At 32.1% G+C, this 15,048-nt stretch overlaps 1 protein-coding gene across 2 annotated transcripts in view; it reads right to left on the bottom strand.

Moving 5' to 3' along the window:
* fam49ba (family with sequence similarity 49 member Ba) overlaps window positions 1–15,048 on the bottom strand; it is a 41,277-nt gene that overhangs the window by 2,323 nt on the left and 23,906 nt on the right. For both annotated transcript variants that reach the window (XM_083676498.1, XM_083676499.1), the window contains exons 6-7: window positions 13,556–13,633; window positions 214–330 (exon numbers count right to left, since the gene is read on the bottom strand). In XM_083676498.1, the coding sequence (XP_083532624.1) occupies window positions 214–330; window positions 13,556–13,633 (195 nt within the window). The remainder of the gene's footprint in view (window positions 1–213; window positions 331–13,555; window positions 13,634–15,048) is intronic.

The raw sequence follows: 15,048 nt of genomic DNA, 5'->3' as shown, positions 1-15,048 counted from the left end.
ATATAGAACATTATCATGACAAAAATAACCCTTTATTACAAGGAGAATAAGTAATATTCAGGTTTCATCAGGTTATCAGAGGTATGTGAAGTCTTGCCCAGTTTGACTCCATCTACTAAATGTCTATCTACCTATACCTATGCCTTTTACAAGACGAGCTGGTCACTAATATTTTTTTTAAAATGTATCGGAAGGCCACCCTTCCATACTTACATCTGAAACAAACTTTGTTGTGGCGTCGCTTAGCGTTTTCAGCATGGGCGTGGCATTGGCGTAGAACAGAGACATGCGATTGGCCAGTTCGTTGTTGACTTCGTTCTCTTCATCTGACTGAAAACAAATGAGTTGTTATCATTTTTGAAAAATGGAAACCCTTTGATAGACTGACCAGGTCAAATCACTTGGTGATGTTTGGGTGATGGTCTTCAAACCTGGAGACCCACAGGCTGTGCATGCTTTTGTTAAAGCCCACAGGCTTGATATTGATTTGTTAAATCAAGCGTTTTAGTGCTACAGTAGGTCTCTGTTATGTTCTTGAACACTGAACACTGTGTTTAGAAAGTTCACTGTATGAATATTAACTTCAACACAAGACCAAACTTCTATAAATCTCATGGAGGCTGCATGGAACAACTGTCAGCATTAGGTCCCAAGGTGACATTGCCCTTTTTAAAATATTTGTTGATAATCTACTTGGTTTTAGCTGCGTCTGCATTTAAGTGGTGTCCAAATATGTAAATCAACATTAGATGTCCTCTCTCCAAAATGTCCAAGAAGCTGTATTTAAAGCATCTCATTACATTAAGTGGAGGCAATTCATCACAATAAAACCCCCAATAGAATATATTAATAGAATATATTAATAGAATATATAGGTAAATCAGCATACTACTTACGGTGCGGTTCGGCATGTGTTTTACATGGAGTTTTACATGGAGGCCTAGGTGTAATGAGGCTGGGTAGCTCAATTAATTATTCCCCAGCCACAAGAGCTCTTAATTGGGGTACGCAAGGTCAACAAGCCCCCTATCTCATCCTCACACTTGAGGGCTCCCTCTCTATCAATTTTTTGCAATCAATCAACAATGAAAGGTTGAGTTAATTAATGTATTACTGCTGCTGTTACAACACTGTTAATGAACTTGAGGTTCAGGGGGTTGTTTTTTTGTTTTTTTAACACATCCTTTTGGCGCATAATTACACCAGCTCTGCTTGATTTGACGTGTGCTGGTTGTGGTGGTGATTCAGTGTTGTATGCGACTGTCTATGATGGGTAACTGTGTATTATATGTGTACTATATGTACTGTGTACTATATGTGTGTACTATATGTACTGTGTACTATATGTGTACTATATGTACTGTGTACTATATGTACTGTGTACTATATGTGTACTATATGTACTGTGTACTATATGTGTACTATATGTACTGTGTACTATATGTACTGTGTACTATATGTGTACTATATGTGTACTATATGTACTGTGTACTATATGTGTACTATATGTACTATATGTACTGTGTACTATATGTACTGTGTACTATATGTGTACTATATGTGTACTATATGTGTACTATATGTACTGTGTACTATATGTACTGTGTACTATATGTGTACTATATGTGTACTATATGTGTACTATATGTACTGTGTACTATATGTGTACTATATGTACTGTGTACTATATGTGTACTATATGTGTACTATATGTGTACTATATGTACTGTGTACTATATGTGTACTATATGTACTGTGTACTATATGTGTACTATATGTGTACTATATGTGTACTATATGTACTGTGTACTATATGTACTGTGTACTATATGTGTACTATATGTGTACTATATGTACTGTGTACTATATGTACTGTGTACTATATGTGTACTATATGTACTGTGTACTATATGTACTGTGTACTATATGTGTACTATATGTGTACTATATGTGTACTATATGTACTGTGTACTATATGTGTACTATATGTACTGTGTACTATATGTGTACTATATGTGTACTATATGTGTACTATATGTGTACTATATGTACTGTGTACTATATGTGTACTATATGTACTGTGTACTATATGTGTACTATATGTGTACTATATGTGTACTATATGTGTACTATATGTACTGTGTACTATATGTGTACTATATGTGTACTATATGTGTACTATATGTGTACTATATGTACTGTGTACTATATGTGTACTATATGTACTGTGTACTATATGTGTACTATATGTGTACTATATGTGTACTATATGTGTACTATATGTACTGTGTACTATATGTGTACTATATGTACTGTGTACTATATGTGTACTATATGTGTACTATATGTGTACTATATGTGTACTATATGTACTGTGTACTATATGTGTACTATATGTACTGTGTACTATATGTGTACTATATGTGTACTATATGTGTACTATATGTGTACTATATGTGTACTATATGTGTACTATATGTGTACTATATGTACTGTGTACTATATGTGTACTATATGTGTACTATATGTGTACTATATGTACTGTGTACTATATGTGTACTATATGTACTGTGTACTATATGTGTACTATATGTGTACTATATGTGTACTATATGTGTACTATATGTGTACTATATGTACTGTGTACTATATGTGTACTATATGTACTGTGTACTATATGTGTACTATATGTGTACTATATGTGTACTATATGTACTGTGTACTATATGTGTACTATATGTACTGTGTACTATATGTGTACTATATGTACTGTGTACTATATGTGTACTATATGTACTGTGTACTATATGTGTACTATATGTGTACTATATGTACTATATGTGTACTATATGTACTGTGTACTATATGTGTACTATATGTACTGTGTACTATATGTGTACTATATGTGTACTATATGTGTACTATATGTACTATATGTGTACTATATGTACTATATGTGTACTATATGTACTGTGTACTATATGTGTACTATATGTACTGTGTACTATATGTGTACTATATGTACTGTGTACTATATGTGTACTATATGTGTACTATATGTGTACTATATGTACTATATGTGTACTATATGTACTATATGTGTACTATATGTACTATATGTGTACTATATGTACTGTGTACTATATGTGTACTATATGTACTGTGTACTATATGTGTACTATATGTGTACTATATGTACTGTGTACTATATGTACTGTGTACTATATGTGTACTATATGTACTGTGTACTATATGTGTACTATATGTACTGTGTACTATATGTGTACTATATGTACTGTGTACTATATGTGTACTATATGTGTACTATATGTGTACTATATGTACTGTGTACTATATGTGTACTATATGTACTGTGTACTATATGTGTACTATATGTACTGTGTACTATATGTGTACTATATGTGTACTATATGTGTACTATATGTACTGTGTACTATATGTGTACTATATGTACTGTGTACTATATGTGTACTATATGTACTGTGTACTATATGTGTACTATATGTACTGTGTACTATATGTACTGTGTACTATATGTGTACTATATGTACTGTGTACTATATGTACTGTGTACTATATGTGTACTATATGTGTACTATATGTACTATATGTGTACTATATGTACTGTGTACTATATGTGTACTATATGTACTGTGTACTATATGTACTGTGTACTATATGTGTACTATATGTGTACTATATGTACTATATGTGTACTATATGTACTATATGTGTACTATATGTACTGTGTACTATATGTGTACTATATGTGTACTATATGTACTATATGTGTACTATATGTACTGTGTACTATATGTGTACTATATGTACTGTGTACTATATGTGTACTATATGTGTACTATATGTACTGTGTACTATATGTACTGTGTACTATATGTGTACTATATGTACTGTGTACTATATGTGTACTATATGTGTACTATATGTACTGTGTACTATATGTACTGTGTACTATATGTGTACTATATGTACTGTGTACTATATGTGTACTATATGTACTGTGTACTATATGTACTGTGTACTATATGTGTACTATATGTGTACTATATGTACTATATGTGTACTATATGTACTGTGTACTATATGTGTACTATATGTACTGTGTACTATATGTGTACTATATGTACTGTGTACTATATGTACTGTGTACTATATGTGTACTATATGTGTACTATATGTACTGTGTACTATATGTACTGTGTACTATATGTGTACTATATGTACTGTGTACTATATGTGTACTATATGTACTGTGTACTATATGTACTGTGTACTATATGTGTACTATATGTGTACTATATGTACTATATGTGTACTATATGTACTGTGTACTATATGTGTACTATATGTGTACTATATGTGTACTATATGTACTATATGTGTACTATATGTACTGTGTACTATATGTGTACTATATGTGTACTATATGTACTGTGTACTATATGTGTACTATATGTGTACTATATGTACTATATGTGTACTATATGTACTGTGTACTATATGTACTGTGTACTATATGTGTACTATATGTGTACTATATGTACTATATGTGTACTATATGTACTGTGTACTATATGTGTACTATATGTGTACTATATGTGTACTATATGTACTGTGTACTATATGTGTACTATATGTACTGTGTACTATATGTACTGTGTACTATATGTGTACTATATGTACTATATGTGTACTATATGTACTGTGTACTATATGTGTACTATATGTGTACTATATGTGTACTATATGTACTGTGTACTATATGTGTACTATATGTACTGTGTACTATATGTACTGTGTACTATATGTGTACTATATGTGTACTATATGTACTGTGTACTATATGTGTACTATATGTGTACTATATGTACTATATGTGTACTATATGTACTGTGTACTATATGTGTACTATATGTACTGTGTACTATATGTACTGTGTACTATATGTGTACTATATGTACTGTGTACTATATGTGTACTATATGTACTGTGTACTATATGTACTGTGTACTATATGTGTACTATATGTGTACTATATGTACTATATGTGTACTATATGTACTGTGTACTATATGTGTACTATATGTGTACTATATGTGTACTATATGTGTACTATATGTACTATATGTGTACTATATGTACTGTGTACTATATGTGTACTATATGTGTACTATATGTACTGTGTACTATATGTGTACTATATGTGTACTATATGTACTATATGTGTACTATATGTACTGTGTACTATATGTACTGTGTACTATATGTGTACTATATGTGTACTATATGTACTATATGTGTACTATATGTACTGTGTACTATATGTGTACTATATGTGTACTATATGTGTACTATATGTACTGTGTACTATATGTGTACTATATGTACTGTGTACTATATGTACTGTGTACTATATGTGTACTATATGTACTGTGTACTATATGTGTACTATATGTGTACTATATGTACTATATGTGTACTATATGTACTGTGTACTATATGTGTACTATATGTGTACTATATGTGTACTATATGTGTACTATATGTACTGTGTACTATATGTGTACTATATGTACTGTGTACTATATGTGTACTATATGTGTACTATATGTGTACTATATGTACTGTGTACTATATGTACTGTGTACTATATGTGTACTATATGTGTACTATATGTACTGTGTACTATATGTACTGTGTACTATATGTGTACTATATGTACTGTGTACTATATGTGTACTATATGTACTGTGTACTATATGTACTGTGTACTATATGTGTACTATATGTGTACTATATGTACTATATGTGTACTATATGTACTGTGTACTATATGTGTACTATATGTGTACTATATGTGTACTATATGTGTACTATATGTACTATATGTGTACTATATGTACTGTGTACTATATGTGTACTATATGTGTACTATATGTACTGTGTACTATATGTGTACTATATGTGTACTATATGTACTATATGTGTACTATATGTACTGTGTACTATATGTGTACTATATGTGTACTATATGTACTATATGTGTACTATATGTACTGTGTACTATATGTGTACTATATGTGTACTATATGTGTACTATATGTACTGTGTACTATATGTGTACTATATGTACTGTGTACTATATGTACTGTGTACTATATGTGTACTATATGTGTACTATATGTACTGTGTACTATATGTGTACTATATGTGTACTATATGTACTATATGTGTACTATATGTACTGTGTACTATATGTGTACTATATGTGTACTATATGTGTACTATATGTGTACTATATGTACTGTGTACTATATGTGTACTATATGTACTGTGTACTATATGTACTGTGTACTATATGTGTACTATATGTGTACTATATGTACTATATGTGTACTATATGTACTGTGTACTATATGTGTACTATATGTACTGTGTACTATATGTGTACTATATGTGTACTATATGTGTACTATATGTACTGTGTACTATATGTGTACTATATGTGTACTATATGTACTATATGTGTACTATATGTACTGTGTACTATATGTGTACTATATGTACTGTGTACTATATGTGTACTATATGTACTGTGTACTATATGTACTGTGTACTATATGTGTACTATATGTGTACTATATGTACTGTGTACTATATGTACTGTGTACTATATGTGTACTATATGTACTGTGTACTATATGTGTACTATATGTACTGTGTACTATATGTACTGTGTACTATATGTGTACTATATGTGTACTATATGTACTATATGTGTACTATATGTACTGTGTACTATATGTGTACTATATGTGTACTATATGTGTACTATATGTGTACTATATGTACTATATGTGTACTATATGTACTGTGTACTATATGTGTACTATATGTGTACTATATGTACTGTGTACTATATGTGTACTATATGTGTACTATATGTACTATATGTGTACTATATGTACTGTGTACTATATGTACTGTGTACTATATGTGTACTATATGTGTACTATATGTACTATATGTGTACTATATGTACTGTGTACTATATGTGTACTATATGTGTACTATATGTGTACTATATGTACTGTGTACTATATGTGTACTATATGTACTGTGTACTATATGTACTGTGTACTATATGTGTACTATATGTGTACTATATGTACTGTGTACTATATGTGTACTATATGTGTACTATATGTACTATATGTGTACTATATGTACTGTGTACTATATGTGTACTATATGTGTACTATATGTGTACTATATGTGTACTATATGTACTGTGTACTATATGTGTACTATATGTACTGTGTACTATATGTACTGTGTACTATATGTGTACTATATGTGTACTATATGTACTATATGTGTACTATATGTACTGTGTACTATATGTGTACTATATGTACTGTGTACTATATGTGTACTATATGTGTACTATATGTGTACTATATGTACTGTGTACTATATGTGTACTATATGTGTACTATATGTACTATATGTGTACTATATGTACTGTGTACTATATGTGTACTATATGTGTACTATATGTACTATATGTGTACTATATGTACTGTGTACTATATGTGTACTATATGTACTGTGTACTATATGTACTGTGTACTATATGTGTACTATATGTACTGTGTACTATATGTACTATATGTGTACTATATGTACTGTGTACTATATGTACTATATGTGTACTATATGTACTATATGTGTACTATATGTACTGTGTACTATATGTGTACTATATGTACTGTGTACTATATGTACTGTGTACTATATGTGTACTATATGTACTGTGTACTATATGTACTGTGTACTATATGTACTGTGTACTATATGTACTATATGTGTACTATATGTACTGTGTACTATATGTACTGTGTACTATATGTGTACTATATGTGTACTATATGTACTATATGTGTACTATATGTACTGTGTACTATATGTACTGTGTACTATATGTACTGTGTACTATATGTGTACTATATGTACTGTGTACTATATGTGTACTATATGTACTGTGTACTATATGTGTACTATATGTGTACTATATGTACTATATGTGTACTATATGTACTGTGTACTATATGTGTACTATATGTGTACTATATGTACTGTGTACTATATGTGTACTATATGTACTATATGTGTACTATATGTACTGTGTACTATATGTGTACTATATGTGTACTATATGTACTATATGTGTACTATATGTACTGTGTACTATATGTGTACTATATGTACTGTGTACTATATGTGTACTATACGTGTACTATATGTACTATATGTGTACTATATGTACTGTGTACTATATGTGTACTATATGTACTGTGTACTATATGTACTGTGTACTATATGTGTACTATATGTACTGTGTACTATATGTACTGTGTACTATATGTACTGTGTACTATATGTGTACTATATGTACTGTGTACTATATGTACTGTGTACTATATGTACTGTGTACTATATGTACTATATGTGTACTATATGTACTGTGTACTATATGTACTGTGTACTATATGTGTACTATATGTGTACTATATGTACTATATGTGTACTATATGTACTGTGTACTATATGTACTGTGTACTATATGTACTGTGTACTATATGTACTGTGTACTATATGTGTACTATATGTGTACTATATGTACTATATGTGTACTATATGTACTGTGTACTATATGTACTGTGTACTATATGTACTGTGTACTATATGTGTACTATATGTACTGTGTACTATATGTACTGTGTACTATATTTGTACTATATGTACTGTGTACTATATGTGTACTATATGTACTGTGTACTATATGTACTGTGTACTATATGTGTACTATATGTACTATATGTGTACTATATGTACTATATGTGTACTATATGTACTATATGTGTACTATATGTACTGTGTACTATATGTACTGTGTACTATATGTGTACTATATGTACTATATGTGTACTATATGTACTATATGTGTACTATATGTACTATATGTGTACTATATGTACTGTGTACTATATGTACTGTGTACTATATGTGTACTATATGTACTGTGTACTATATGTACTGTGTACTATATGTACTGTGTACTATATGTGTACTATATGTACTGTGTACTATATGTGTACTATATGTACTGTGTACTATATGTACTGTGTACTATATGTACTGTGTACTATATGTGTACTATATGTACTGTGTACTATATGTGTACTATATGTACTGTGTACTATATGTACTGTGTACTATATGTGTACTATATGTGTACTATATGTACTGTGTACTATATGTACTGTGTACTATATGTGTACTATATGTGTACTATATGTACTGTGTACTATATGTACTGTGTACTATATGTACTGTGTACTATATGTGTACTATATGTGTACTATATGTACTGTGTACTATATGTACTGTGTACTATATGTACTGTGTACTATATGTGTACTATATGTGTACTATATGTACTGTGTACTATATGTACTGTGTACTATATGTACTGTGTACTATATGTGTACTATATGTGTACTATATGTACTGTGTACTATATGTGTACTATATGTGTACTATATGTACTGTGTACTATATGTACTGTGTACTATATGTACTGTGTACTATATGTGTACTATATGTACTGTGTACTATATGTGTACTATATGTGTACTATATGTACTGTGTACTATATGTACTGTGTACTATATGTACTGTGTACTATATGTGTACTATATGTGTACTATATGTACTGTGTACTATATGTACTGTGTACTATATGTACTGTGTACTATATGTGTACTATATGTGTACTATATGTACTGTGTACTATATGTGTACTATATGTACTGTGTACTATATGTGTACTATATGTACTGTGTACTATATGTACTGTGTACTATATGTACTGTGTACTATATGTGTACTATATGTACTGTGTACTATATGTACTGTGTACTATATGTGTACTATATGTGTACTATATGTACTGTGTACTATATGTGTACTATATGTACTGTGTACTATATGTACTGTGTACTATATGTGTACTATATGTGTACTATATGTACTGTGTACTATATGTGTACTATATGTGTACTATATGTACTGTGTACTATATGTGTACTATATGTACTGTGTACTATATGTACTGTGTACTATATGTGTACTATATGTACTGTGTACTATATGTGTACTATATGTACTGTGTACTATATGTACTGTGTACTATATGTGTACTATATGTACTGTGTACTATATGTGTACTATATGTGTACTATATGTACTGTGTACTATATGTGTACTATATGTACTGTGTACTATATGTGTACTATATGTGTACTATATGTACTGTGTACTATATGTGTACTATATGTACTGTGTACTATATGTGTACTATATGTGTACTATATGTACTGTGTACTATATGTGTACTATATGTACTGTGTACTATATGTGTACTATATGTGTACTATATGTACTGTGTACTATATGTGTACTATATGTGTACTATATGTACTGTGTACTATATGTGTACTATATGTACTGTGTACTATATGTGTACTATATGTGTACTATATGTACTGTGTACTATATGTGTACTATATGTGTACTATATGTACTGTGTACTATATGTGTACTATATGTACTGTGTACTATATGTACTGTGTACTATATGTGTACTATATGTGTACTATATGTACTGTGTACTATATGTGTACTATATGTGTACTATATGTACTGTGTACTATATGTGTACTATATGTGTACTATATGTACTGTGTACTATATGTGTACTATATGTACTGTGTACTATATGTGTACTATATGTGTACTATATGTACTGTGTACTATATGTGTACTATATGTACTGTGTACTATATGTGTACTATATGTGTACTATATGTACTGTGTACTATATGTGTACTATATGTACTGTGTACTATATGTGTACTATATGTGTACTATATGTACTGTGTACTATATGTGTACTATATGTGTACTATATGTACTGTGTACTATATGTGTACTATATGTACTGTGTACTATATGTACTGTGTACTATATGTACTGTGTACTATATGTGTACTATATGTACTGTGTACTATATGTGTACTATATGTACTGTGTACTATATGTACTGTGTACTATATGTGTACTATATGTACTGTGTACTATATGTACTGTGTACTATATGTGTACTATATGTACTGTGTACTATATGTACTGTGTACTATATGTGTACTATATGTACTGTGTACTATATGTACTGTGTACTATATGTGTACTATATGTACTGTGTACTATATGTGTACTATATGTACTGTGTACTATATGTGTACTATATGTACTGTGTACTATATGTACTGTGTACTATATGTGTACTATATGTACTGTGTACTATATGTACTGTGTACTATATGTACTGTGTACTATATGTGTACTATATGTACTGTGTACTATATGTGTACTATATGTACTGTGTACTATATGTGTACTATATGTACTATATGTACTGTGTACTATATGTGTACTATATGTACTGTGTACTATATGTACTGTGTACTATATGTGTACTATATGTACTGTGTACTATATGTGTACTATATGTACTGTGTACTATATGTACTGTGTACTATATGTGTACTATATGTACTGTGTACTATATGTGTACTATATGTACTGTGTACTATATGTGTACTATATGTGTACTATATGTACTGTGTACTATATGTACTGTGTACTATATGTACTGTGTACTATATGTGTACTATATGTACTGTGTACTATATGTGTACTATATGTACTGTGTACTATATGTGTACTATATGTACTGTGTACTATATGTACTGTGTACTATATGTGTACTATATGTACTGTGTACTATATGTACTGTGTACTATATGTGTACTATATGTACTGTGTACTATATGTGTACTATATGTACTGTGTACTATATGTACTGTGTACTATATGTGTACTATATGTACTGTGTACTATATGTGTACTATATGTACTGTGTACTATATGTGTACTATATGTGTACTATATGTACTGTGTACTATATGTGTACTATATGTGTACTATATGTACTGTGTACTATATGTGTACTATATGTACTGTGTACTATATGTGTACTATATGTACTGTGTACTATATGTACTGTGTACTATATGTGTACTATATGTACTGTGTACTATATGTACTGTGTACTATATGAATCTGTAAAAATGTTTCCCTGTGTAGTCTATGTCTAACTGTAAATTCGCTTATCCATACTGTTCTATCCCCACATGTGTCTGTTAGTTGGAGCGATGGGGGGGTGTAGAGAGAGGAGAGAGGGAGGACACAGAGCAGTGAAAGGTATTTGAGAGAGTAATAGGGTGACATAAGAGAGGGATAAAGAGAGATTGGGTAGGTAGAAAAGATTAAAGAGAATATGAAAGAGAGAGAGGGAGAGAGAGCGAGCAAGAGTGAGTGTGTGTGTGTGTGTGTGTTTGAGAGAGAGAGAGAGAGAGAGATAGATAGATAGATAGAGAGAGAGAGAAATATAATTTGCTTTGTCAGGGGCCTTTCATCCTTGCTGTTCCCAAATGATCCAGACCATTAAAGTACAGAATGAATCTCATTAGCTCCAAACAGCACCACTTATTAGATGCAACACAAGATGGATAGTAGAAGAATATAGAATAATGACTTATGCAGTATTGTTATCATATACAGTACATGTATACAGTAAATTCATATTACATACAAAAACATATAAAAAACATATATTACATACAAACACAACTCCAGAGTAGGATTAAGACATTTTGACATTTCTACATTTTACTAGGTTTTTAGATACGTGACAGAGAAGCTTTAAATCCTAAGCAACATGCCCAGTGGTGAGTACAAGTTGTTTGAAGTAGAGTAGACCAACATACAGCACTATAACAGCTATCAAAGCTGTGTGGTAGAAAACCTTGTTAGTGCATAGTTATGGGTGGGTACAAGGGTTATGTCTCATGTGGCATATGTAGGGACATGAATAGATACATCTTCCTTTACTATACATTTGCTTCAAAATGATTTGTTAGCCTATACAAGGTTTAGGTTTAGGGAGACTTCCCTAATTTAAATTGGGACCCAAACCAATTAGTAGCATATGGCCTATAATACTGCTATAAACATAACATATAAATCTGTGATTATACACCATCGCAGATCACACTGACATGCCGTAAACCTTGGAGGTGGGAAACCAGCAGATGTCATAACAGCAAAACCAGTTCCTTATTATTGGTCATGTCATGTTATGTCATTTATCATTCAGTCATTCATGTATATTGTCATTGTTACACCAGTACGGTGAGGATGTTACTAAGCCATGAGGCAAGCTTGTTGTAATGGTAGCAACGTGTTAACTTGTTTTTTATTCTTTTCTTTTTTTTCCAGAGGGGCCTTGAGAGTAAACTGTAACCAAAAGGTGTTCTGTACTCACACCGACATTGTTGATGCGCATCCGGCTGAGGGTCCTCCTATAGTAGCTGAAGTCGTTCTGGATGGCAGGGTTTGTCATCTGTACAGGAGAGAGAGTAAACATGTGAACCAATAAGCTTCCCTATGAGCTGGAGCTTCCTGACCAGGGGAGGCTGGTGGAGGTAGAAATCGGAGGACAGGCTCATTGTAATGCATGGAATGGAATCAGGAATGGTATCAAACGTGTGTGTGTGTGTGTGTGGGTGGGGAGGGGGGGGGGGGGGGGGGGGGGGTTGCAGGATCCAGGATGCCTTGGATTTCAAAGAGGGATCGCTAACGAGTTCTACCCAGAAGATCAATCGGTCGTCTGGTGGGCAACGCCGCAAAACCTAGTGGTCACTCGCGGTACCGTTGTAATTCTAACTTGTAGTTCTGCCCAAAATGATTCCCAATTCCCAATGTAATTCCAATTAGTCGGTAGTGTTCCTGGCCAAATGAGGTCGATTCCAGGGTGACTTTGATGTTCTACAATTACTTGGCCGTCGGACGATAGAAGCATTTCTCTTACTTCTATAAAGCGCTGGCATGATATGTAAGAGTCCGAGCCAGCCACGGGGCGGGAAAAGCACTGAGAACGAACATGGAAACCTTATGAACCCTGCTAGACGTTGGTGTGTTGCATCCAGAAGTGTCGCAACAATGAACACTAACACTAAAGTACATAAAATCACATTCTGTGTGCAGTATAGACCAGTACATGCACTATTGTTTTGGATATTCTCAATAATAATTGTAACATGTAGCTATACTCCCAAGATCATACAATATAGGAGCCCAATAAAAATGTTGATTTGTAGATTTTAATAATGACTCTAATAAATAATAAATGGCTCATTATGACAATAAAGACACTGATGTTAAAAATGATGAGACTGTTATGATATGTGATGCCCTTTGCAAATTATGAATTTGCAAAGGGCATCATTTGATGGCAATCCATTACTTGGATCATGCCTAAGATGATGGTGAAGTTAAAGGACAATTACAAAACAAACAAACAATTTGCCAATCAATCATCAATCAATCAATCACTGTTTGGAATGTGGTATTTCTGCACCCCCTCCGAGACAACACATCAGCAGAGGCCTACATGTTCCGTGTGCTTCTTGTCTTGGTAACCCAGTCCACATGCTCCATCGGCTCACGTGTTCTTCTCGCGTTGTTCTAGACGAGAGCGAATACTGAGCACGTTCAGTGGGCGGACAGACCAAAATGGCGGTGAGGAAGTACGCATTTCATTGGCGGATGAGCGACACAAACTACTATTGTTGAAATGAACCAGGTGACGTCAGACTCCAATGTGTCCTTTAATTTACAGTCATTGGTTCTACCCCCAGGACAAGTCCCCTTCAACCTTTGATGTGATTCTCTTCAGCTGCAATGATATACCTCTATGCTATACCTCTATGATATACCTCTATGATATACCTCTATACCTCTATGACATACCTCTAT

The sequence above is a fragment of the Argentina silus genome (assembly GCF_951799395.1).
Source record: "Argentina silus genome assembly, chromosome: 1".
Lineage (NCBI taxonomy): Eukaryota > Metazoa > Chordata > Actinopteri > Argentiniformes > Argentinidae > Argentina > Argentina silus.
This window is presented reverse-complemented; position numbering and strand designations above follow the sequence as displayed.